The sequence below is a fragment of the Callorhinus ursinus genome, unplaced genomic scaffold, assembly GCF_003265705.2.
Source record: "Callorhinus ursinus isolate GAN/ISIS: 27379988/994484 unplaced genomic scaffold, GSC_fseal_2.0 scaffold10, whole genome shotgun sequence".
In the NCBI taxonomy this organism is placed as follows: domain Eukaryota; kingdom Metazoa; phylum Chordata; class Mammalia; order Carnivora; family Otariidae; genus Callorhinus; species Callorhinus ursinus.
The window spans coordinates 65,718,188-65,741,999 of record NW_027397072.1 but is presented as its reverse complement, the minus strand read 5'-3'; the positions used below and the strand labels follow the sequence as shown (position 1 = coordinate 65,741,999).

Here is a 23,812-nt window from a genome sequence, read left to right as displayed (position 1 = left end):
TAGCTTATGTATTTTTAACTTTATTATGGCAAATTTCATCTTCCAGAATTACTATAAATACCACATATAATTCTGTTAAGTATGTCAGTATAAAACTTTACAAAATAAGGATTCTTAAAAAAATAACCCCAATGCTATTATCATATCTTAAAAAATTAACATATGAGTTTATTCTTAAATGAGAAATACAGTGAAAATACCTGCCAAAATAAGTGGTTCAGTAATAGCCGCGTTACTTACCCAGTCAGATTCTAAAATAAGTTTTACTAAATGTTTCAAAGGACATTATCATAAAAATACGTGAAATCTGTGGCATAACAAAAAGACAGCAATTATTGCTAAATCTATCCATCCAGCTTAGAAAGAAATAATGACTATAGTAAAAAATGTTAGTATTTCCTTTTGCTCAAAATGTATTTTAATGTGTAATCCAGGTTCCTAAAACTAAATCTGCTCCATAATAACTGGAAAGAAAGTTTGAATGCTGTCAATTTACTTTAAAAGGGCATCAAAATAGCAAGTGCCCACCAAATACACAGGTAAGACTTTTCTTTTTAAAGGTTACCAGGAACTCAACAAAGAATTTGGCATGTAGAATCCTTAATTTTAAAGCAAAAAAAAAAAAAAATTATCCTCTTTTGTGGGCAACTCAATTATTTTAACGCAACAAAATTTTTCTTTTCTTTTTTTTTTTTTTTAAAGATTTTATTTATTTGACAGAGAGAGACACAGCAAGAGGGGGAACACAAGCAGGGGGAGTGGGAGAGGGAGAAGCAGGCCTCCCGCCGAGCAGGGAGCCTGATGCGGGGCTCGATCCCAGGACCCTGAGATCATGACCTGAGCCGAAGGCAGACGCTTAACGACTGAGCCACCCAGGCGCCCCAACGCAACAAAATTTTTAAATTGTTAAACTGCTAGATCTCAGAAAATTCAGGGAAATGAAAGACCTTGAAGACTATGATTATAAAAAAAGAAAACTGAGAAAGGGACCATAGTTAAATATCAGTAACTGCTTCTCTAAGTCTCATTTGTCAATTAAATGTAAACAAGGAAATATTTCTAATAAAAACAGAAATAAAAGCTTTCAGAGTTAAGAATCCTATTCTTGGGCGCCTGGGTGGCTCAGTTGGTTAAGCAACTGCCTTCGGCTCAGGTCATGATCCTGGAGTCCCTGGATCGAGTCCCGCACCTGGCTCCCTGCTCAGCGGGGAGTCTGCTTCTCCCTCTGACCCTATCCCCTCTCATGCTGTCTCTTTCTCTCATTCTCTCTCTCTCAAATAAATAAAATCTTAAAAAAAAAAAAAGAATCCTATTCTTACAATCTGAAGAGATTTTATAATGAGTGCCCTTAATCACACACATCACTGAGAATGCAGCAATTAAGAGTGTTAAATTCAAAGTTACCTTCTGTACAGGATGGCACAAAAATACACATACCAACGGTGAGATTATAAACTGATTAACAAACTAGGTATTTATTTCTTTAAAGTCAGATTTAGCACCATTTGGGTTAAAAAAAAAAACCTTAAAATATACTTAACATAAAGATTTCTTCTATTTCTTTTCTACTGCCTAAAATTGTAACATTAGTTCAAACTGATTCTAAAATAAAATTGCTTAAAAAAAAACAAAACACTGTGGGCACCTGGGTGGCTCAGTTGGTTGGGCGACTGCCTTCGGCTCGGGTCATGATCCTGGAGTCCCTGGATCGAGTCCCGCATCGGGCTCCCTGCTCAGCGGGGAGTCTGCTTCTCCCTCTGACCCTCTTCCCTCTCGTGCTCTCTATCTCTCATTCTCTCTCTCAAATAAATAAATAAAATCTTGGAAAAAAAAAAACCACTGGAAATATCTAACAAAGAATGTAAAAATATCTAAGGAGACATTATGAGATTAAACACAAAACATAAACAACTGCAGTTTAATTCAATAGTAACTCATAACAAGGATCAAATTAACAATAGAAATCAAAATCTTCTTTATGATGGAACATAATTATATTTATTTTCTGTTTAACACTAAAACATATTTGATATAAGAAAGAGTACTTTAAATTGTAGCTATATGTTCATTTTGTTCTTAAAAGAGTTTAAGGGGAAAGTTTAAGTATTTCTGTGGTGGGAAAACACATTGGTCTCATTATTAAACATTTATTCACATGGAAAAAAAAGACACATTTGAACAAGTGAAGGCAACTTGTTAGTTACACTAGAAGTGCCTGACCTAAGGGGCTTGAAATTACATATCATTAGCACTTGAACGTTTTTGAAGAACTTGATTCTATTATAATCTATTTATCTCAACTCAAGTTTGAATACAGTTTTTACAATAAACAAATCAAATGCCACATATTCTGGGCTTGCTGAAGTCACAGTTGATCAGAAATCTATTCTGCCTCATTAAAGATTTAGATTGTAGTTATACTTTTTTCTCAATAGTATGCAAACACTACAGGTAATTCACATAGAATCAGAGAATTATTACTTACATCATCACTCTGCTGGGCTTCTTGCATTACAAATTCTCGGACCATGGATGGACTAAACTCTACTAGATAAGAAAATATATCTGTAGCTGCTGATCTGACTTGCAAATCATCCATGCCCTGGTAAAAGGAAAATTAGGTTAGAGACTGTTAACAAAAATTATGCCATGTTCCCTATCTTTCCCAAATCTATGCACACCAACTTTTTGGATTCAGACATTGTATTGGAATCTTTTCTTCCTTTTCTTGTATAAATATTAAAAGCTTTTAAGCAGCTCAATGATTAGTTTCTGCCAGTTTTCACCATCACAAATATAAACACTTAGAGAATTTTGATGTAAGGATCAGCATAGGATTATACTATTACACTTTACAAATGCTGTAAAAAAATTTTTTTTATTTATTTATATGCAAAATTTGAATGATGTTACCTAGTTAAGACTTCAAAATTTTCCAGAATCTGTCTTTGGTCCTGGATTTGCCAGTTACTCCTTAGTAACTGATTCTCTCTTTTATGACTCTCCTAAGAGAGGACGCTTTTGAAAAGCACTCTGGGTATTTTCACTCTTTGTCCACATCTTAGTTTTCTAAGGTAGTGATCCTGAATGCTTTTTCCTCTTTAATAGATAAAGGATACATGACTTGTAAGTTACAAAATCTCCAAGTGATTCTGACAACATTCCTTAACTCAGCATTCTCAAAGTGTGGTCCAGGGAATTTTGATGAGGTGTTCAACACCCTTTTCAGGAAGTGCATGAGATTAAAACTATTTTCATAATACTAAACAATACTAGCGCATTAATGGCCCTTTTCACTCTGAGGATATCACAAGTATAGTGAGACATGTGGGATCACAACAAAGCAAATGCAGAAGTTGCTATGAGAATCTAGCTGCCTATACCAAATGTTAAAGGGATGGGCGAAAAAAGGTGAAACAACGCCATTCTTCACTAAAATTTTTTTTGTTTCTGGCAAATTATTTTTTCATAAAAGTTATATTATTTGTAACAAATGTTTGGTCATCTTAAAACGAACTGATAAATATTTAAAAGTTTTTCAGTTTTAATTTTCATACAATACCAATGGATAAAAATCATATAAACAAATGTATGCGAACCACTGCCCTAAACCATACTGCAGCATGAGCTGCTTTGGTCCAGTCTGAGCTCACTCTACTCACTGGTCTAAAAAAGAAAGATATTTTAATAGTTTCTATGAAACATAATACTGTTACAGAAGAAATAACAGTCTTAAAAAAGCATGTGGGATTTTTATTCACTTGAAGCCATATTATATGCAAGTGCTTACATATTAATATCACAAATTTAATAAAATCCGAAGACTAAACACACACTTGTAGTAATTCACTATCAAGTGAATCATAACCTAATATATATAATTCAATATGCATTACTATAATAAATACTTTCACATACATAATATAGAACTACTACAAATTCACAACTTCAAACATGAAAAGAAGCTATATAATTACCATTACAATTTCAAGAGCAGGAAGAATTCCCAACTTTGCCAAAGTTTTGAAAAATGCATCCCTGTTTTGAGGTTGTAATGTCTGAGAAAATGCACAAAATTCCTTGAAAAAGTTAACCTGTAATATTAGAAAGTATAGTAAGAAGCTGACACACATAAGAGCAAAGTTGGCACACTTTAATGTGATGTACCACAGTGGATTGTGCCCTTCTAAAGGACCTTGATTTTTTAGGGTGTCCTGGCTCCTTAAAACCTATATTAAAATAACATATTAAAAACTAGCATCCCACTAAAAGTAAACTTTGCATTACTTCTTAACACTGAACAATGAACTCTCCAAAGACATTATAGAGTACATGTTATATGAGGAGTCCCAGTGGGTGAATACACATATAATATTAACTTACGGTTTGGTTGCAAAAATGTCATGTAAGGCATGTATCCTGAATTAGAGCATGTATTTTCACAGAAACATGCTGTATAACAAATGGTGGCTGGGTCCTCAGGGGGCTCTCAAAAGTACAATTCCATTTTTAAGAATTGGAAAGGACATTAGACATTCCCGAGTTTAAAGAACTAATTTTTTAAAAGAGAAAACTGAGCAGGCGATCAACTATACCAAGATGACTTGGCTGACTTTAAGTTGGCAATCTTGCATTTCTTTTCTTTTTTTTATGTTATGTTAATCACCATACATTACATCATTAGTTTTTGATGTAGTGTTCTATGATTCATTGTTTGTGTATAACACCCAGTGCTCCACTTGCATTTCTTTTTAAAACCCAAGCACTTGATTATGTTTAAAAAAAAAATGACAAACTGCTAGTAAATAGCAATCACTATCTTCTTCCACCAAACATGGCTTATACCTCATAAAATATACACGTATTCAAAAGAAAAAAACATTCCAAGAACCAAATTACTTACATGCATTTATTCAAAAAGCACTGTCCTTACCTTTTTTCTTTAAAAAAAAAAAAAAAAAAAAGCTGTTCTATAATGTACCTACAGCCATAAAAATGTATGAGTTTGTAGTTCTGTCCTAACATAAACCCCATACCTAATTTTGGGATCTGTAAGACACACAAGTCCCCTCATCAAAATAATTTAAGAAATTTGTAAATATACAACAGAGTAAGTTTGAGAAACTTTGAGAATAATTATATAGTATAAATACATATCTTTCATCTCATATTTATAAAAAAATTCTTTCTTAACAAATTCAGTATTGAAAGCTGTATATGCCAACAGTAAGTGCTCTTTAAAGGTTCGAATTTCAGGATTAAGTAACTTACCAATTCACGCCGTTTATCATCATCTGTAGCCTCATCTGTTAACTGTGCAAAAACTTCAGACAAAAACTTCTCATCTTCCTACATGAGAAGAAATAATTACTATGAAACAGCCTAACAACAGTATAAAGTTACACTCATTTGTATGATCTACACAAATTATAATAAAAGTAGCTGAAAACCCAATAGTTTCAACATGAAACCTAAAATTCCAGGGTATATTCATGTTGTAAGTTTCAAACCCTGACTACACCATTTAATATTAGTTATACATTACATTAATACCTCATTTAACCAGAAACTTCAGCTATAAAGAACCCTTTGGAAAACAAAAAAAACCCACTTATGTTCTAGAAGTCATACATGAAAACTCACGTATTTCAACTGCAGTTAAAGGCTCTGCAGCTCCCTCTCAGGGTCTATTCCTTTTTTTTTTTTTTAAATTTTATTTATTTATTTATTTGAGAGAGAGAGAGTGGGAGAGAGAGACAGCATGCGCAAGCCGAGGAAGAGGCAGAGGGAAGGAGAAGCAGACTGCCTGCTGAGCAGGGAGCCGGATGAGGGACTCCATCCCAGACCCCTGGGATCATGACTTCTGGGATCATGACCTGAGCTGAAGGCAGACGCTTCACTGACTGAGCCACCCAGGAGCCCCTATTTATTTACTTTTAATTTAAGTGTAATTCAAACAAGTTTGAAGATCTCATTGTCAATCGGCCGATTAGAAAAATGAGAAATTACAAATATGGCACAGGAACGGCAGTAATGGAGACTGAATTCTGGCAGTGGTAAGACTGCAAAGCCTTTTAAAACACAAAAACTCATGGAATATAATTATCTAGGGCCATTTGGGGTACAGGCTTACATTTTCTTATGGTTCCCAAGGATAAAACTAAATGATAAACACTACAATAACTGCTTTTCAGACTGATGACTCTGAGGTATTAAAGGGCAGATATGTGTTAGTTTATCTAAGTACTATTTACAAGGACAAACAAAAAATATAGTAGAGTACATACTATATAATCTTATTTTTAATATAAATTTGTGTGTCTAAAATCTAAAAGGGGTAAACATTAAAGTGTTAATTGTGATTATCTTTTGGTGATGGATTATGAGTGATTTTTGCTTATCTATATTTTCCAGTTTTCCACAATAAGTATGGTTTATTAAATTACAAAGGAAAAAACTGACATAAATTCTGAAATTCACTTTGGAAATGTCCATCAAAACCTGCTAAAAAAACCTATGCTTTTAAATTTCACTTATTTTTAAAATTCACTTTTATGAAATACAACTTGCATTAATTTTATTTAAGGTAGCATGTTCTAAGAATGTTTGTAATAGTGATACCTTCATGGTTGACAATAAAATCAAATCATGACATGTTAAGGATATACCTTAAATACCTGCCCTTTTACTTAATGTGGATCATCTGTGAAGTGGTATCAACCCTTTAAATAAGTTTTTCTAAAATAAGATAAAATGTATATATAAAAAATCTAAGTAAAAACCACTAGGTAAGATTATGGACGATGTAACATATTCTCCCACTAACCATTCATCAGTGTTACTCAAAGAACACTGAAAGCCACTCCCGTTCATTAGTCTGACTCAGAATGGTGTTTTTGTTCTTTATTTTGTTGACTTCTTATGGCCTTATACACCATGGCCTGAACCATCTGTTTCTGAGAGAATTCAACAGCATTATACTTACTTCTCAACTCACTTTTTCTAAATACTTTTCCTCTCAACATTTTAGGTTTTGGTGAATAACTATGCACTTATACCTTTTATAAATTTTTTTCTTCTTCCATCTCTCCCAGATTAAATCTTCCTTTCTTGTCTAAAGATTTTTTAACTTTTTTGAGAACACTTTCATAGGAAAATAGTTTCAATTCTTTGATAAATACAATTTCTTCCATGATCCATTATTTGTGTGCTGACAGCTAGAACTGCTTAACGTATTATGGAAGCAATTTCAAGTATATTATAGCCTGCTAGGAGAATATTTTCTAATTCCTATTATATATATTTTTTCTGATTTCTTTATTCTTGATAATACTCTAAAAAGCACTCTATTCCAATGTACATTAAAAAAGCAATTAGAAAGTTCAGGTTAACTAAACTCTTATGCCCCAATCAAGCTTAAGAGAATCTCAACATGTATTGGAGTACATACCAGGAGCCAGTGACCACAGTAAGTGCTTTCATATAATTTCTGTTAATTAACCTAATTCAGGCTAGGAGTTATTTTATGTACCTTTGCACTAACTCATTTTGGTTCAGATAAATAGAATTCTTATATTTTCACTTGCTTATGTAACTCATACAACAGCTGGTTAATACTCATTTAAGAAGCTACAGATATCAGGATGCCTGGGTGGCTCAGTCAGCTAGGTGTCTGACTCTTAGTTTTGGCTAAGGTTGTGAGATGGAGCCCCACGTCCAGCTCCGCCCTCAGCATGGAGTCTGCTGGAGATTCTTTCTCCCCCCGCTTCCCTCTCCCTCTGCTCCTCTCCCAACTCATTCGTGCACACCCACACTTGCTCTTTCTCAAATAAATAAAGCTACAGATAGGTATCCTAGCTAGAAGGATATCTGGAAACATCTAATACCTAGCCAAAAACTTTGTACATGGAAACCTCAGAGCTGGGCTTTAGGAAATGAGCTTTTAGAGGCCAATCACCATAATCCTAATTTCTTTCTTCTCACACACTGTTGAGAATAGAAAATAAAATTCAGCATCACTGCTGACACATAAGAGATAACTAAGTGGTAAACCCTGGATAAACAACAGGTAATTCACAGTATATGACTATTTCATAAATACATCTAATGGACCAGAAATGAGTAAGACTTTCTTTTCTTAAAGCTACACTTGATTTATATAATTGTAGCCTTTATAAATAGATCTATGACACAATATATAAAATGACAAAGTGTTATAAATATTTACTTATAATTTGCATAATTTATTTTTTAAAATATAAAAAAGCATTTATAATTCAGTATTATGGATTTGGAAACCCTTCTGAAGTCAAAAGCAATCATTTGAAAGCTTCTGCACTTGAGTTTCTGTTAATGGGTACTTTACATCAGCTACACTGACTGTGAGTCTACTTCCAAACTCTTTAACTGTAACTGTTTTTCTGTTAAGCAATTCAAATGGCACCCTGAATTGTACATCAAGTATGGTTTTAAAAAAGCAGGTCCCATATATTAAAAATGGAACCTCATTCATAAGTCTAATTTTCCCTTATACCTGTTATTGTGGAATAAGGAAAAACTGTGAGGTGAAAGAATGATCTAGAGAAGTAAATCCTGTGCAAAAAATACAGTAACAAGGGAAAGGTGAATGATGGTTGGAAGCATCATGAAGTAGAATCTCATAGCTAAGTATTAAGACAGAGATTCTCAACATTTTGGTCTCAGGACCACTTTAAACTCTTAAAAATGATGGAGGTCTCCAAAGAGCTTTTATTATGTGGATTATGTTTATCAATATTTATAATCAAAACTGAGACATTTAGAAACATTTATTAATTTGCTCTAGAAATAAGCTATTATAAGTTTACGTAAATATTTTGTATGAGAAAATTTTATAAATTTAGAAAAAAATTTACAAATTTAGAAAAAAGTGGCTCTGTTTTACATTTCTGTAAATCTCTACAATGTTTGGCTTAATAGAAGAAAGCTATATTCTCATATCTTCTTTGACATCCAATCTGTTGTGATATGTTGTTTTGGTTGAAGTATATGAACAAAATACCGCCTCACAGTAACAAGAAGCTGTAAAAGGAAAAACTTCACAGACCTCTCTGAAAGGGTTTCAGGAGCTCTGAGAACACACTTGAGAACCACTACACTATGTATACAGAAGCTGCTCAAAAAATTTAATGAGTGATATGGACATAACAAAGGCAGTTATGTAGGAAACTGTGGGTATCGTATACTACCACAAGTAAAGCAAAATCTTCAAAATCATCCTTACTACACTGTTAGGGTATAAAGGATTAACATGATAAACACAGTATAAATTCCTATTTTACAACCCAAGGAGATGGAATAAAACCAACATCACATAGTAAATAATTTAATTATCATTTCCTGAAGATTAATGTTTCTCAGTACTGCCTGCACATTTGAATTATTCAGGAAGCTTTAAGTGCGCGTGCACACACACAGACACACATACACACACACTCATATATACCCCCCTAATAATAACTAGGTCTCAGAAAATGGACTAAAAGATAGTCTTAAAATAGCTGTTTTTGTTCAGGATGATGAAAAAGTTCTGGAAATGGACTTAAAAGTTCTGTGAATGTACTTAATGCTATGAATTATATACTTAAAAATGGTTAAAATGATCAATTTTATGTCATATATATTTTGTAATTTTTCTAAAATGTATGTAAAAATGAAGTTTAAAATAGTTCCATCACAGAACACTTAAAAATGTAAAAGATCACATTAAGAAAGGATTCTCCTTCAAAAACCCATGAGATAAAGTCCTGTTTTCTATGCCTGACAGTATATTTAAAGTAAACAAATCTTTCAAAAAGGAATTAATACCACCTCCAACTATTAAGGGAAGTAAGTATCTGAAAAAAATATAAGAACACCTTTGCTTACTCACCTGCAACATGCTGACTATCTCAACTTTGTTGAAGAAAATAAAAGACGTAAGAGTAGAAAGAAAATTCTCTTCAAAAACGGATGGCGTAGGCAAAATGATGTCCTGAATGTACTGTACCCTGTAAGTCTGATGTATTTTTTGCCTTAGTTCAGAGTCTGTTATTGGTATAACTTCCTTAAACTTTGCAGTTTTGGTCAAAAATTCTCTATGCCTTTTTGGCTGAGCCAAAGCAGGGTCATATTCAAGGCATCCCACAACATCCATGATACACTCATCAGAAAACATTACTTCAAACAGAGTTGCCTTATTTAGGAATAAGATTCCTCTAATAATTTCATACAAATGGTGTAAGCCTTCAGTGTTTTCTAGATTCTCACAAGCTTGGAATAGCTGCAGTAGTTTTTTAATATAGCCTTCATTTTCCAAGGCCAGAGCCAGCTTTTCCCTACGGATAGGTGAGGAGAGAACTGAGGTAACTAAGTCAGCAATCTCTTCAAGTTTATTGAGTTCACATGTGGGCAGGTCAATCAGATGACTGGTTTCAGGCATTTCTTCAAATCGTTCTTCTTCTGATTCATCAATGAGGTCCTGTGTGACTTCCACTGATGGATCCTTACCTTGAACCTAAAAACATCCAAGTACAGCTGGTTACCTTAAAATACAAAAGAATTCAAAATTTTGGAAATCAAATCACTGACCACTGAATTTAAGTAAAAATACCTTGCAAAGAAACAATATCAGCCACATAGCCATTGTTAGTTAGAAGTGAAGTCTAGAGGGGGAAAACATATCCAGTTTAGAGTCAATTACTCGAGTCTCAATTTCACCTCTAAATTTCCCAACTTATAACTTGAAGTTAACTCTGATCCCTGACAATGTGCACATTTAAGCTAATGTTACGTTGATTTATGTGATGTTATGTAATAACCATGTGCAGCTGTTTAGTAACTTCACTATTCCAACTAATTTTGAATTTTGCAGGTTAACTCTTCTGTGGGTCCCCCGAATTACTATGTATGACTCTTTTTTTTCTTAAAGATTTTATTTATTTATTTAATTGACAGAGAGAGAGAGAGAGAGAGAGAGAGAGAGAGGGAACACAAGCAGGGGGAGGGTCAGAGGGAGAAGCAGGCTTCCCACTGAGCAGGGAGCCCGATGCGGGGGCTCGATCCCAGAACCCTGAGATCATGACCTGAGCTGAAGGCAGTCGCTTAACCAACTGAGCCACCCAGGCGCCCCTCTATGTATGACTTTTAATGCACCATCACATTGGCCTGACAAAAACACTACTGTTTATTACTTTTATATATGTATAATATATATATCATGGCCATATTTATGGCCATATTTATATTATATGTGTGTGTGTGTGTATATACATATATTTTAGAGAAGGCGGGGAAAGAGAGACAGAATATCTTAAGCAGGCTCCACGCCCAGCCTGGAGCCTGATGCAGGGCTGGATCTCACAAACCTGAGATCATGACCTGAGCTGAAATCAAGAGTCAGATGCTTAACCAACTAGCCACCCAGGCACCCCAAACGCTACTAAGTTTAAACCAAACTAAAACCCAACTCTTTGTATATTCAAGAGTGAGATTTCCTCAAATTACTTTTGAAATTCACTTTTGGACAAATAGTTGCTTTTGCTATGAGCCTAAAATTGCTCTAAAAAACAAAATATTCTTGGGGCGCCTGGGTTGCTCTGTCGGTTAAGTGTCTGCCTTCGGCTCAGGTCATGATCCTGGAGTTCCAGGACTGAGCCCTGCATCAGGCTCCCTCTGCCCCTCACATCCCGCTCTTGTGCTCTCTTTCTCAAATAAATAAAATCTTTAAAAAGATAAGAAAAAAACAAAGAATATTCTTTTAAAAACTAGCATTCATTTAACGTCTGTGATAAAGCCTCCAAGTTATAACATCTAGAAAACATAATAAATAAAAAACTGCTTTATGATTCATGTTGACAGCTCAAGAAAAGCATGGCTACCTTTTAACAAGTTTTCTATGATTTCTATAATGACTAACATAAAAACTTTATTCTTTATAAATTTTTTCTAATTCCTAACACAAGAGTGCAATTATCCTCTTTTCACTTCAAAATATCCAAATATCCTAAGATGAAAAAGCTCCAGAAATTTCCAAATCCACCAAAACAACAAGAAAAAAGACTTAAGAGCTTAGAGAAAGTAGACAGATACACTGGTGCACATAAGATAATTTTTCTCCTAGAGTACTTTTACTTCTGAGTCCTCAACAGAGTAGCTGGGTTTAGGGAGACTGACACATAAATATAAGAGGGTGAGTAACAAGGTCGTTAAGAGCAGTTCAGATAAAATACTATGGAAATTCAGACGAAGGGAAATTCCTTCCAGCTCTTGGGAGTACAGGGGGCGGTGAGGAGAGACTTTAAGGAAGAAATCATAAAAACAGTGGCATTTGAGATCTTCAAAGACGCCTTTGGACTTTCAAAGATGGGTAAGATTCAGATGGGGATAAAGGCATGCAAAGTGCAAAGGGAATAGTAGAGGCAGAGAGTGGAAATGTGTGACACGCATACAGCTAATGGCAACATAATCGGAAATGTGGACTAAAGCCAGATTATGGAAAGTCAAGCTAGAACACTTGAGTTATTGTTCAGGGAAGTGAATGTGCAGCACTGTCCTTTAGAAAGTCAACCTGGCATCAGTTGTATGGGATAAATTTGAGAATATAGATAAATTAGGGTGTTATTCCACAGTCCACATGAACAACTGAATTTGGATAGTGATGGTGGGACAGATAGGGACAGGTACAAAAGAGAGGAGGAACCACAAATGACCCTATAGTTTTAAATCTGTCATTAGGAAGATTATGGCTCCTTTAATAAAAACTAAGAGTGTGGGAGAGGAATGGTTAGTAAAAGTTCAGTTCTATTAAGTTTAAGGTGTTTGAATACCCAGCTGGCAACTAAATCTGTTGCTACTTTCCTACTCAGGAAAAAGAGTAGGACAGAAGATAGAAATCTGGTATTAGGGTAACACTTAAAGCCAGAAGACTCTGACAGTAACCAGAGAAACAGAAATAGAGTATGAAGTGGGGAAGGAAGACGAAGAAGAATCATAGATTATAAAGAAAGAAGAAGAAATCACAGGAGGGGTGCCTGGCTGGCTCAGTCTATGGAGTGTGCAACTCTTGATCTTGGGGTTGTGAACTCGAGCCCCAGGTTGGGTGTAGAGATTACTTAAAAGTAAATTCTTTAACTTACACTTCAAATGAATATAGTTTATGTATGTCTCAGAATAAAAGCACAGCTACAGAAGCATTTACTAGGTTATAGTATGTTTACTTCTGTGTTATCCAGTACCACCCTTACAAGCTTCCTGGACTCTCTCCTAAATCTAACACTCACTGATATGATCTGTCGATCCCACATAAACCCAAGTGACTGTCTGGATGTCAATAATGCTGTTCATCAAGTATTTCTGGTTCTTTCCCTTTTGTGGCACAAGTTCTTTGTTTCCATGAAGTCATATGTAGCTGTGTGATTTGTTCTGGCCAAAGAAACGTGAGCAAAAGTGCCATGTGTAACTTCTGGAAGAACTTTTAAAAGCCAAGGCTCTGATTTGCTACCTTTCATTTTCACACTGCAATGATCTTGGAAGTATTAAAATGAATTCTCTATTTCAACCTGGGTCCCTGAGTGGATCTGATAACCACAGCCGCTTCCTGTCCAACTCTGTCCCTCATTGGTCAAATAGCATTAAGGAAAAACAAACTTTTGTTGTGATAAGCCACTGAGATTTTAGGATTTTGTTACTATAACACAATTTGACCTTAACATTCTCCCTTCTGTGGCATGAGTCAGAACCAACAGTGGCACGAGTCCGTTAACTAATTGTGCTGAGTGTGTTCACAAAAAATTTACACTATCAGTAGAGTTCTCAACAAAAATTTCTTTTCCACACTTCTAGCTTACTTCCTTTACAGCTGTTGCTTTAACTTTTTCCCGTTTGTCAAACACTATTACTTTCCCCTTTAAATTTCAGGAAAATCTTTCCTTTGAAAAAAGAGACCACTGGTATTCAACATATTCCAATATCCAACACCCTTCTCCATCTCACAACTTACTTTCACTCATTTCCATCATCTCTTTCAAAGAAAATGTCTCTACCTTCCCATTTTCTGAGGTTAATGCTTCCAAACGTACTTTTGACTTTATGCTTTCTAAAAGCTATATATACAGAAATTATCTTAGCTCTTTTTATAACTTCTTCCTCTTCCACACATAAAAGAATTGGACTGAAGCCAAAAAATTTATAAGGGACCTTGAACAGGGACCCCACATCTTTGGTGCATTAAGCACTAATGATGGCCAAGGTGGATATCAGCAGAATTATATCCTAGACTCTAGGGAAACAGTTCAGAGAGGGGAAACAGTTCAGAGAGACGTAGGTAGAGCCGCATGACTGGTTGCACCTTAGTGTGGCCTTCTGGGGCTTTCCCACATGCCATGCCTGATCTTCTCCCTCCTTCCCCGTCACGGCTGCCTTTCACCCATTTGCAATACACAGGCATACATCTCCCCTGTTCTAAATCTTACAGTGGTGCCTTGCCCTGCCAAAGGGACAATTCAAAATATGGTATAATGTTGAGAAAGTGAAGGACTCTAATGACTAAGTAATAAATCTTTATCTAAGATAAAAAATTATTCACTATTATTCACCATTCTCCTTAAGAAATTTATTGTTCTCTGAACTGTTACACTTTTCAGAGTTTTACTATCTCATTATAAGGAGTTAAGAAGTGACTGAGTAATATGATTTTTGTTGAAATTAAAGTTGTTTTTTCAAAGGCCAGCAAGGGCTTCTCAGAAATGGAAAGTAAGACAACGTATGGTTCTGTGGAATACCAGGCAGTTGTGAGGAGCAAAAAACTAAATCTATATTCAGCAACATGCACAGATTTAAAAAGTACAGTACACGGGGCACCTGGGTGGCTCAGTTGGTTAAGCATATACCTTCGGCTCAGGTCATGATCTCAGGGTCCTGGGATCGAGCCCCATGCAGGCTCCCTGCTCAGCAGGGCGTCTGCTTCTCCCTTTCCCTCCATCCTGCTCATGCTCTCTTGCTCTTTAAAATTAATAAAATCTCAAAAAAAAAAGTACAGTACTCAGTTGTTTAGTAAAAAATTAAACTTCCTGGACCAGCAGAGTGGCCAAATCTAGCACCCGTTCCAAAGGTGGAAAAATGTGAGTAAAGATCATTGACAAATGGGAAGAAATAGTAACCAAGGGCAAAGGAATGAATAAATGGGTAAAGCTACAAGAGAAATCTGATATTAACACGAGTGCCTCAAGAAAGGATCGGAGCAAGAGATGATATTCTCTTAGCTCAATTGTATCAGGTGCTTGGAAGGGTAAAAGCCATATGTTTGCCAAGATCACCTATTCTTGGGACTTGACAAGGTCGAATGGAGGCCTGTAAATAAACCTGATGAACTGAAACAATTGTTAATAACTGTTAACGATTCTAGTAATGTGCCAGACTCCTACTTTTCAGGTCTCATCTACTACCATACTGCAACATGGCATAATACTAGCATTGTTGCTCCAACTACCTTAGGTACATAAGCGTCATAATATTAATATAACATTAATGCTGGGAAACGGAGTTAAAGCCTCCTCAACATCAATGCTCAAAGAAAATGACTGGCAGGAGGAAGAAATGGATTTTGTTAACTGTCAGTTAACTTCTATGCTAAACACTTCTGTACAAGTTTATCATTAAGGTACAAACTGCAACAGATCAAGGAGAAAAATGAGTAATCAGTATAAAATATAAAAAGAAAATCATGGCTTTATCAAACAGATTAGTTGTTTCTTTAAATATATCCCTACCCCAGAATGGCTCCTTCAAATATCAGGCATATTCATATTGATATTTGCTCTGTCATATAAATGCTATGCTAAATATAGATGCTTAGACAAATATAATCACTGTGCTGTGAGAGTCTTGGCAATGGGCCAACGGGTGGCCTTTGCAGTCAAGGATTAGTCTTGCCTGAAGAAAGATTTGGCTTTTGCCTAGCTCTTGAGAGGTAACCTCTAAGCACTTTTAATATCCTGTCTGATATGAGTGTTTTCTGTTTACCTGGGAGCCCTGGGCTATGCCAGACATTCTTTGTGTGGGTAACTAGGTGGTTTATAGTGGAGGTCTTGGGCCATGCAGTATCAGCTCAACCTGTGGAGGTGCTGGAAACTAGTCAGCCACAGAGCAGTCAGCCTGCTTATAGGACTAACACCCAATGAAAATACTGGACACAAAGGTTGGGGTAAGCTTCTCTGGTCAGCAATATTATGTGCAGGTTGCAACACAACACTGCTGGAATTAGTGCTGTCTGCTTAAGTATCCTGAGAAAGAAAACTGGAAGCTCGTGCCTGGAACCCTCCTAGACTTTGACCTATGTGCCTTTTCCCACTGGTAATTTTAATCTGTATTATTTCATTGTAATAAACTTTAACAATGAATCTAACAGCTTTGTGGAGCTTTGTGAGTCTTCCTAGTGAATTAGTGAACCTGACAGTGGCTGTGGGAACTCCTGAACTGCATGAGTGAAAACAGTAAAACAAATTTCAACAAAACTTTCTAGGACAAATGCACCAACTCTTCAAGAATCTATGTATATCCAGGAACTAATATTAAACAGTACATGCTGATGTCTGGGAAGGGACTAGGCATAATGTAATATGCTGATCACTGGAAAATATTATCCACCATATAAATATATGTTCTAGCAGAAATGAATTCCAACATCCTAGTTCTAAGAAAGATGTTTATCTTCTGTCTTATTCATTCATTCTTTAAATAGGTACTGAGTACACACACAACATGTGCCAGTTGCCATGCTGGTATATCAGAGGAGGGAGAACACAAAATAAAACATCACTTTTCAGGAACTTATAATAAAAAAGGTTAATCTTTATATACTATTAATATTCTGAACAGCTTTTAAACCCACATTATAGAAAAGTAATCTTTCCCTCTTTTATTTTTAAAGTTTTATATCTTTCAGTATGCTTTCATTATTTTCATGGACCAGTTTTTTCCCCTCATTTTGTAGATGAACCCATGCATGATTCTGAATCAAGAACAGAGCAGCAAATACTTGTGAACTGCATATGTCTGAATCTGCAATAGAGGTCATTTTTAAGTCTTACATCTCACTTTATAGAAAACTTTGCAAACATAAAATTCAATCTCAATCTGTGGAGAGCACACAAGGAAAAAAAAAGGGTAAGTATTAGGACTTTCCCATCATCACCACCCATAGGTTTAAAGACACGCAAAACACAAAGGCAAAATAATAACAAAACAATTTGGATTATATTCTTAGGTATATTTTACAAATTAAAGCAAAATCATATTTACCAGTGTTTTCACCTGTTCATCAATGGAAATTCTTCTATTTAATCACGTATACTAATAATGCTCCATTAATACCTGATACATACATAGTAAGATATGAGGTGGAAAGAAACAAACCATCTACTTCCAGTTCAGATTTGTGACCTAGAGCCAGCCGTTAAATAAGCTTTATATAGAATGAGAAGGTTCATACTTTCTTGCACTGTGTGGCACTGTTACTGGGAGGACTATGGAAAAAAATTACTGTGGTCAGATGCATTAAAACTAACTCAAGAACCTTCAGTGATCAGAATCACTATAAAGAAAAGCTGATAGAAGAGAAAATGACAACAGTAAAAAAACACTAGAACAGAATATTACACTAGGCAACTGCTGAAACAGTGATTCCATTTACAGAAAATAATAGTTAAAATGTTACGATTAATTTAAAATTCCAGTTACCAGCTGTCACAGACTATATTTGCCTAAGGAGACATAACTACTAAATGTAATATGGTATACTGAATGGAATCCTGGAACAGAAAAAGGACACTAGGTTTTAAACTGAGGAACTCTGGGGCGCCTTGGTGGCTCATTCGGTGGCTCAAGTGGTTAAAGCAACTGACTCTTGATTTCAGCTCAGGTCATGATCTCAGGGTCATGACCTCAGAGTTTTAAGATCAAGCCTTGAGTTAGGCTCTGTGCTGGGCATGGAGCCTGCTTAAGACTCTCTCTCTCTCCCTCTGCCCCCGCTACACTCAATTGCACGCTCGCTCTCTCTCTAAAAAAATAAGTACGTAAAATAAACCAAGGAAATCTGAATAAAATATAGCCTTTAGCTAATAATAATGTATGAATAATAATAATGAATAGTAATAATAATGTATGAATATTAACTCATCAATTATGACCACTGTATCCTACTAATTTAAGAAACTATTAACAGGAGAAACTGGAGGAGAAGGTGTTAGGGAGGGAAGTGCACAGGAACTCTCTCTGTATTTTCTGCTCATATTTTCTATAAATCTGAACTTCTAAAATAAAAACTTCTCTTTTAAAGACTTATTTGAGAGAGAGAGCGCACATGCGCACAAGTGTGCGAAAGAGCATGGGGTGGGGGGAGAGGGAGAAGCAGGCTCCTCGCTGAGCAGGTAGCCCGAAGCGGGGCTCGATCCCAAGACCCCAGGGTCATGATCTGAGCCGAAAGCAGATGCTTAACTAAATGCGTCACCTAGGCGCCCCTAAAATAAAAACTTTATTAAAAAAGTACCAGGGAAGCCTGGGTGGCACAGTGGGTTGAGCATCTGACTCTTGGTTTTAGCTTAGGTCGTGATCTCGGGGTCGTGGGATTGAGTCCAACGTTGGGCTCCATGTGGAGGCTGCTTGAGAGTCTCTCTCCCTCTACTCCTCCCGCCTGTGTGTGTGCTTTCTCTCTCTAAAAATAAATAAATCTTGAAAAAAAAAAAAGTTCCAGTTACCTGAGAGTTACCACCTTTTATAAGTTCTTTCAAAATTGAAGTCATGAGCACTTTTGATCATTAGTGTCTGGCACACAGTATTCATAAACATCAGGCAAACAGGTGACCAAATATTAAAGAAAAACCTCAGACTTAGAACATATTTACTGACCTTTTATTAATTATGAATATATGCTATCAAAATCTAAAGTGATAAAACACATTCTCTCTCCACATTCTAATACATATCTTTCAGGTAAAAAGAAAAAATATCAAGAATGCAAACTTAAATATTATTAAAAAAACCTTACCTGACAAATTTTTTCCCAAATTTCATCGCAGCCAGCTTTTTCCTGAAAACTTAGAGCCAGATCATAGTTCTCAGCTTCCGACCAAACAATTAATGTATCCTGTTTAAAAATAAAGATTTTTACATCATCACACTAGAAAAGGTAGAAAAGAAATAACTACGAAGTGTAAGTACAAATCAAGACGAGAGGAAACAGTATAGTGGTGACAAATGCCCTCTGATGTGTGCAATTAGTGTACACTCAACTGACATCATGTAGCTGTATTTTGTTATCCTTTGAAGCTTAGTAATATACTGGCAATGGAATTGTTTGGGTACTAAAATGACACTGAGAATTTTCTAAAACAAAAAAAAATATTAAAACAGGGTAGCAGGCTCTGGCTCATGTTACTACGATAATGTAGTCCAACCATTCTTGGCCAAGCAGTAATGTAGACTTTTTTTTTAAGATTTTATTTATTTATTTGACAGAGAGAGAGAGAGAGAGAGAGAGAGAGAGAGAGAGAGCGCACGAGAGCAGGAACACAAGCAGGGGGAGTGGAAGAGGGAGAAGCAGGCTTCCCGCAGAGCAGGGAGCCCGATATGGAACTCGATCCCAGGACCCCGGGATCATGACCTGAGCCAAAGGCAGACGCCTAACGACTGAGCCACCCAGGCACCCAGTAATGTAGACATTTTAATCCTCTACTGCCTCTCTCCTGAATCTGGAAAAGCCTTGAGTATATGAAAGAATTCAAAACAATGATGAAATGAAGATACTCTAGCTCTAAGTATTATCAACAGCACCTATTTCAGCACCTATTTTAGTTTGTAGAAAAATTAAGAACCCCAGGGTTTAGGTGTTTTTCTACTAATGTCCTTAATTGTATCCCTACCAAGAAGTCAGTTAAGCTTTTAGGAAAAAGTTGTCAACCCCTTTATTAAAAACTAGAGTTTAGGTTTAAATTAAAACATAGACACATCTAAACACAAAAATCATTATGCAACACTCAAATGAAATGGCCAATTTTTTAAGGATATATAACAATGAAAGTTTAACACAGTTAAAACTTTTTCAGAAAATATACATTAAATATACATTTAAAAAAATATACATGAGTTTATATCCTAATTACCAAATATATAATCTACAAAAATACCTTATATATTAGTTAATAATTGTTCATCTAATACTTCTAAATATTATGACTTGATGTTAAAAAATATAATACTAAAAGTGAGCCTCAGATTAACAAAGTCTTCAAAATGAAAACACTTCGATACTGATAGCTCTAATCTGTAAATGAAAAATATCCTTCAATTAACCCAGGCCTCAGATTAATACTTATTTGCTGTTTAATCAGGTAAGAACAATACCTGGAAAGCTGTGTTCTCCCTTTCCTCTGGCTGTGCTCCTTGGAAGGAAAATTTGCCACCATGTATTCTAAATTTTATCAGGTCACTCTTTTCATTTAAAAACTTTCCGTGGGGCGCCTGGGTGACTCAGTCGGTTGGGCGTTTGCCTTCGACTCGTCTCATGATCTTGGGGTCCTGGGATCGAGCCCTGCATCAGGCTCCCTGCTCAGCAGGAAACCTGCTTCTCCCTCTGCCTCTCCCCCCACTTGCTCGCTCTCTCTCTGAAATGAATACATAAAAATCTTTAAAAAAAAAATTCTACACTTTCTAGCTGTGTAACAAAGGAAAATATATTTCACCTTTAAATAAATAAATAAAAAAAACTTTCCATGGCTCCCACCATATACAGAAAAGGTTTTGAAATCTTTAAAAACACCCAGCAGAAGGGGTGTGGGGGGATGGGTTAGCCTGGTGATGGATATTAAAGAGGGCACATTCTGCGTGGAGCACTGGGTGTTATACACAAACAATGAATCATAGAACACTACATCAAAAACTAATGATGTAATGTACAGTGATTAACATAACAATAAAAAATTTAAAGAAAAAAAAAGTATGTTGTTTTCAAAAAAACAAAACAACCCAGCAGCACTTTTTACAAACAAAATTTTACTTAGAATTTTCATGTAAAAAAAAAAAAAGATAAAGACAGAGCTCCTCTGGTTAAAGGTCTAGGAAACACTCAGGTTCATGTACTTTACTCGAGTCAACTTCTTAGAGCTCTCCTTGAAACAGCTTCATAAACAGTGATCTCCAATACTCTATTTGTATGTTTCAAATTACTTATACATTATATTCAGGAATATAGTATTAGTACAGCAATACTCTATAAAACACACACTAAAATGAGATAAAAAGCCTTATATAAAGATAAAGCAAGCAACATTTTAAAATATTTGAACTGTTATGGCTCCATACCATTATTAGTTAGCATTTTAAGACCCAAGATATATTTAGGGCACAGTACACCCACAAATGACAGTAGATACAAATCCATATTTAATGTCATCCTTTTAATAATTCTGAATTTTGGGGGAAAAGCAACTTCTTGTGAGATCTATTTTTTTTTAAAGATTATATTTATTTATTTGAGAGAGAGCACACAAACAGGGGAGAGAAGGAGAGGGAGAGGGAGAAGCAGGCTCCCTGCCAAACAGAGAGCCCAACACAGGGCTCGATCCCAGGACCCTGAAATCCTGACCCAAGCTGAAGGCAGATGCCCGACTGACTGAGCCGCCCAGGCGCCCTTGTGAGATCTATTTTATCATTATTTCTGCATTATTACTTGGCTGACAGATTAACTGGGAGTATAAACGTCAGTTTTACCATTATCATGTTCATTTGCATTTACATTATTTTTTTTTAGGCCTTTTTATGGCATGCATTCATTTTGTTAGGGTTACAGATTAGTTTAAATTGGAAAATATCTGTAAATATTAATCTGCACATGCAGGCTACCGTAATTCACAGTAGTTAGGGAACACTTGTCATGGAAGTGTTACTCTTAAAATACCATGTCTGTGTGTTGTTTTTTTTTTTTTTACTTCTGACCACCTGCTTATTAAGTATTAGCAAGAGTCAATTTCTTCTTTTGATTAAAATATCTAAGCAGGTTTCTTCTCAAATCTCAATGCTTTATACTGTGCATTCCAATTGGGAGATCACTAGTACAACAGGATGAAATCCAGAATACTTTATCCAGGCACCCAAGGCCCTTTCCAATTTGGTTCCAATCTATCTTCTGAGCAAAAGTCCAGGGAAGCAATGAAGTCTGACTTAAGGTAACTGAGTCCCCTTCTTCATCATTTTCTTGTTTCTTCTTAAAGTCTTCTCCCTAAGCCAGGCAAAACCCCAGAAACTAAATGGGATTTATATTTAGAATCCTTTTTCAATGTAAACAGGATTGACCTTGGGTGATGGTTAAATATACAAATTCCCATCCTTCTCCCCTGGAGTGAAGGCCCCAAGACCTTATTTTTAACAAGGGTCTCAGATAATTCTTTCGATAAGTCAAATGTGAAAACATCATTTAAGTCTATCTCTGGTTGGTTAATAGAGGATAGGAAACTGCCCATCAGAGCAGGCATCTTCCAGCTCTATGAAATCTACTCAAAAAGGGTTACAAATCCTATCCTTTCTTCCTCCCCTCCCTGGAAACCTACAATCTCAGTCAAAAAATAACCATAAGAAGTACTTCTTTTAACTGCTTATTCCAAAGATCACAGTAAAAGCTCCTAGGTAAGAAAGCACAAAGCTTGCACAAGAATATTTAAAACAAAATAAAAAGTGTCAAATGGCAGGGTTTCCTACATATCCCAAAGTCAAGCTCAGTTTTAGTAGTAATGTCCATTTTCAACAGCTGTGTTCTTTGTATTGTATTTTTTGCTCATTTGTGCATGGCACACACATCTTTGGGACATTATTAATGCCTGTTTAAACTAAGAGAAGCTTAAGAGTTTTCCACCAACTAAACATTTAATCACCACTATGTCCCCATGGAAATCAGATTTAAAATGAGCCTGCAGGGAGAATAGAAAAAGTCAGTTATATTTGCTCTGGTCTTTTAAAAAAATAAGAAAGGTGATTAAGTCTAATGCCAGGATGGAAGTTAAGACATGAGCTGGAGAGGCTTGACAATTTAGCTTTTACTGAATCAGATTTTCACAATGTAGTTTTATTATGAGAAATGGTCATTTCTGATATTAAATATTAAAAATACACTCTTGAGGTGAATACTGTTTAAATCAAAGGTTCTTACTCACGGTCTAAATCACACCTTAGAATTGTATCTAAAACTTGGTGCTTTTGGGGTGCCTGGGTGGCTCAGTCGTTAGGCGGCTACCTTTGGCTCAGGTCATGATCCCAGCGTCCTGGGATCGAGCCCTGCATCGGGCTCCCTGCTCAGCTGGAAGCCTGCTTCTCCCTCTCCCACTTCCCCCTGCTTGTGTTCCCTCTTGCGGTCTCTCTCTCTGTCAAATAAATAAAATCTTAAAAATAAATAACTTGGTGCTTTTAACATCTTTTCTATGGAAAGGGTCTCTCCAGTTTTTACAGTATACTCACAAAGGCACCTGTGACACATTTGTCTAACAAACCAATGGATTACCAGTTTCAGTTTTCCTCTCCAGTATATTAACATGAATAAAATCCACTCATGAAATATCTGAGATCCTACTGCTTGTCAAATCAACCCTATCTTTGCCCCAATCGCTGATGAAATTGAATAAAGAGCCGAAGTTTTTCAAAAGGAATACTTATTTTTTTAAAGGGAAAATAGAAATATCAGATTTGTAGACTTCAATTTACAGATTCAAAATCAATATAGAAGTCTGAAAATGAGTGCGATTAACCAGACATA

The 23,812-nt window shown here is 35.7% G+C and overlaps 1 protein-coding gene across 2 annotated transcripts in view; it reads right to left on the bottom strand.

Annotated features, from left to right (window-relative positions):
- PPP4R3B (protein phosphatase 4 regulatory subunit 3B) overlaps window positions 1–23,812 on the bottom strand; it is a 62,446-nt gene that overhangs the window by 31,919 nt on the left and 6,715 nt on the right. For both annotated transcript variants that reach the window (XM_025868807.2, XM_025868808.2), the window contains exons 3-7: window positions 19,061–19,159; window positions 9,911–10,534; window positions 5,272–5,349; window positions 3,978–4,094; window positions 2,486–2,602 (exon numbers count right to left, since the gene is read on the bottom strand). In XM_025868807.2, coding sequence (XP_025724592.1) covers window positions 2,486–2,602; window positions 3,978–4,094; window positions 5,272–5,349; window positions 9,911–10,534; window positions 19,061–19,159 — 1,035 coding nt within the window. The remainder of the gene's footprint in view (window positions 1–2,485; window positions 2,603–3,977; window positions 4,095–5,271; window positions 5,350–9,910; window positions 10,535–19,060; window positions 19,160–23,812) is intronic.